The sequence below is a fragment of the Antrostomus carolinensis genome, unplaced genomic scaffold (assembly GCF_000700745.2).
Source record: "Antrostomus carolinensis isolate BGI_N321 unplaced genomic scaffold, ASM70074v2 scaffold13344, whole genome shotgun sequence".
Lineage (NCBI taxonomy): Eukaryota > Metazoa > Chordata > Aves > Caprimulgiformes > Caprimulgidae > Antrostomus > Antrostomus carolinensis.
In genome coordinates this window covers 1,544-3,801 of record NW_010310173.1, presented here as the reverse complement: position 1 = coordinate 3,801, position 2,258 = coordinate 1,544, and the positions used below count along the sequence as shown (strand labels likewise).

Below are 2,258 nucleotides of genomic sequence, written 5' to 3'. Positions count from 1 at the left end.
TTTTTGAAGGTTGACCACCAAAAATCCATCACTTCTGAAGGCATCATTTATGGAGTTCTACCACCAAAAAAACATCATTTATGGAGTTCTACCACCAAAAAAACATCATTTATGGAGTTCTACCACCAAAAAAACATCATTTATGGAGTTCTACCACCAAAAAAACATCATTTATGGAGTTCTACCACCAAAAAAACATCATTTATGGAGTTCTACCACCAAAAAAACATCATTTATGGAGTTCTACCACCAAAAAAACATCATTTATGGAGTTCTACCACCAAAAAAACATCATTTATGGAGTTCTACCACCAAAAAAACATCATTTATGGAGTTCTACCACCAAAAAAACATCATTTATGGAGTTCTACCACCAAAAAAACATCATTTATGGAGTTCTACCACCAAAAAAACATCATTTATGGAGTTCTACCACCAAAAAAACATCATTTATGGAGTTCTACCACCAAAAAAACATCATTTATGGAGTTCCACCACCAAAAAAACATCATTTATGGAGTTCCACCACCAAAAAAACATCATTTATGGAGTTCCACCACCAAAAAAACATCATTTTTGGTGTTCTACCTCCAAAAAACGTCATTTTGAAGGTCAACCACCTCCAAAAAACATCATTTATGGAGTTCTACCACCAAAAAAACATCATTTATGGAGTTCTACCTCCAAAAAACCATCATTTTTGGAGTTCCACCACCAAAAAAACATCATTTATGGAGTTCCACCTCCAAAAAAACATCATTTATGGAGTTCCACCTCCAAAAAACCATCATTTTTGGTGTTCTACCTCCAAAAAACGTCATTTTGAAGGTCAACCACCTCAAAAAAACATCATTTATGGAGTTCTACCTCCAAAAAAACATCATTTATGGAGTTCTACCTCCAAAAAACCATCATTTTTGGAGTTCCACCTCCAAAAAAACATCATTTATGGAGTTCCACCACCAAAAAAACATCATTTATGGAGTTCCACCACCAAAAAAACCTCTCATCTCACCTTCTTCTAGATGACTGCCAGAATTGCGGTGAAGAAGAAATCACCGTCCGGGTGGTTCGACCACTTTTCGCCGACATTTTTAAGGACAAAGTGGCCAAATTAACGTGTCAGGTGTTGAATTTACCCAACGTGGATGGTTTGGTCATCTCCTGGTGGAAGGAGAATGGTGAGAAGTTAGAAACCAAGATGGCGTCTCAAGTTCTTCAACCCAACGGACTCTTCAGCGTCGATGGGTTGGCCAACGTCTGCGCCGATGAGTGGGACAAGGGGGAGGTCTACACCTGTAAGGTCACCCACCCCGAGCTCCTCTTCCCCACCGAGGTCACCTTGCAGAAGGTCAACGGTGAGTTGGAGAAGGTCCAAAAAAAAAACATGGTGGGAGAAATTTTGAATTTGGGGGAAATTTGGGGGAAATTTTAGAGGAAATTGAAATTTGGGGCAAATTTGGGGGAATTTTGGGGGAAATTTTAAGGGGGGGAATGAAGGAAATTGAAATTTTGGGCGAATTTGGGAGAATTTGGGGTAAAATTTGGAAGAATCTGGGGGAATTTGGGGTAAATTTGGAAGAATTTGGGGTAAATTTCCTCCAATTTTCTCCAATTTGCTCCAAATTTGTGCAATTTCCTCCAAATTTCCTCCAAACTTCCTCCAATTTCCTCCAAATTTCCTCAAATTTCATCAGATTGTCTCTGATTTCCTCCAAATTTCCTCCAATTTCCTCAAAATTTCCTCCAATTTCCTCAAATTTTCTCCAATTTCCTCAAATTTTGTCCAATTTCCTCCAAATTTCCTCCAATTTCCTCAAAATTTCCTCCAATTTCCTCAAATTTTCTCCAATTTCCTCAAATTTTGTCCAATTTCCTCCAAATTTCCTCCAATTTCCTCAAAATTTCCTCCAATTTCCTCAAATTTTCTCCAATTTCCTCAAATTTTGTCCAATTTCCTCCAAATTTCCTCCAATTTCCTCAAAATTTCCTCAAATTTCCTCAGAATCTTCTCCAATTTCCTCCAAATTTGTGCAATTTCCTCCAAATTTGTGCAATTTCCTCCAAATTTGTGCAATTTCCTCCAAATTTGTTTAATTTCCTCCAAATTTCCTCCAATTTCCTCCAATTTCCTCAAAATTTCCTCAAATTTCCTCCAATTTCCTCCAAATTTCCTCCAATTTCCTCAAAATTTCCTCAAATTTCCTCAGAATCTTCTCCAATTTCCTCCAAATTTGTGCAATTTCCTCCAAATTTGT

At 37.5% G+C, this 2,258-nt stretch overlaps 1 gene segment (V, D, J or C); it reads left to right on the top strand.

The window, feature by feature from the left end:
* The first annotated feature begins 886 nt into the window (after positions 1-886).
* LOC104523671 (Ig mu chain C region-like) overlaps positions 887-2,258 on the top strand; it is a 2,807-nt gene continuing 1,435 nt past the window's right edge. Inside the window, 1 exon segment of the C gene segment in view lies at positions 887-1,358. Coding sequence covers positions 887-1,358 — 472 coding nt within the window.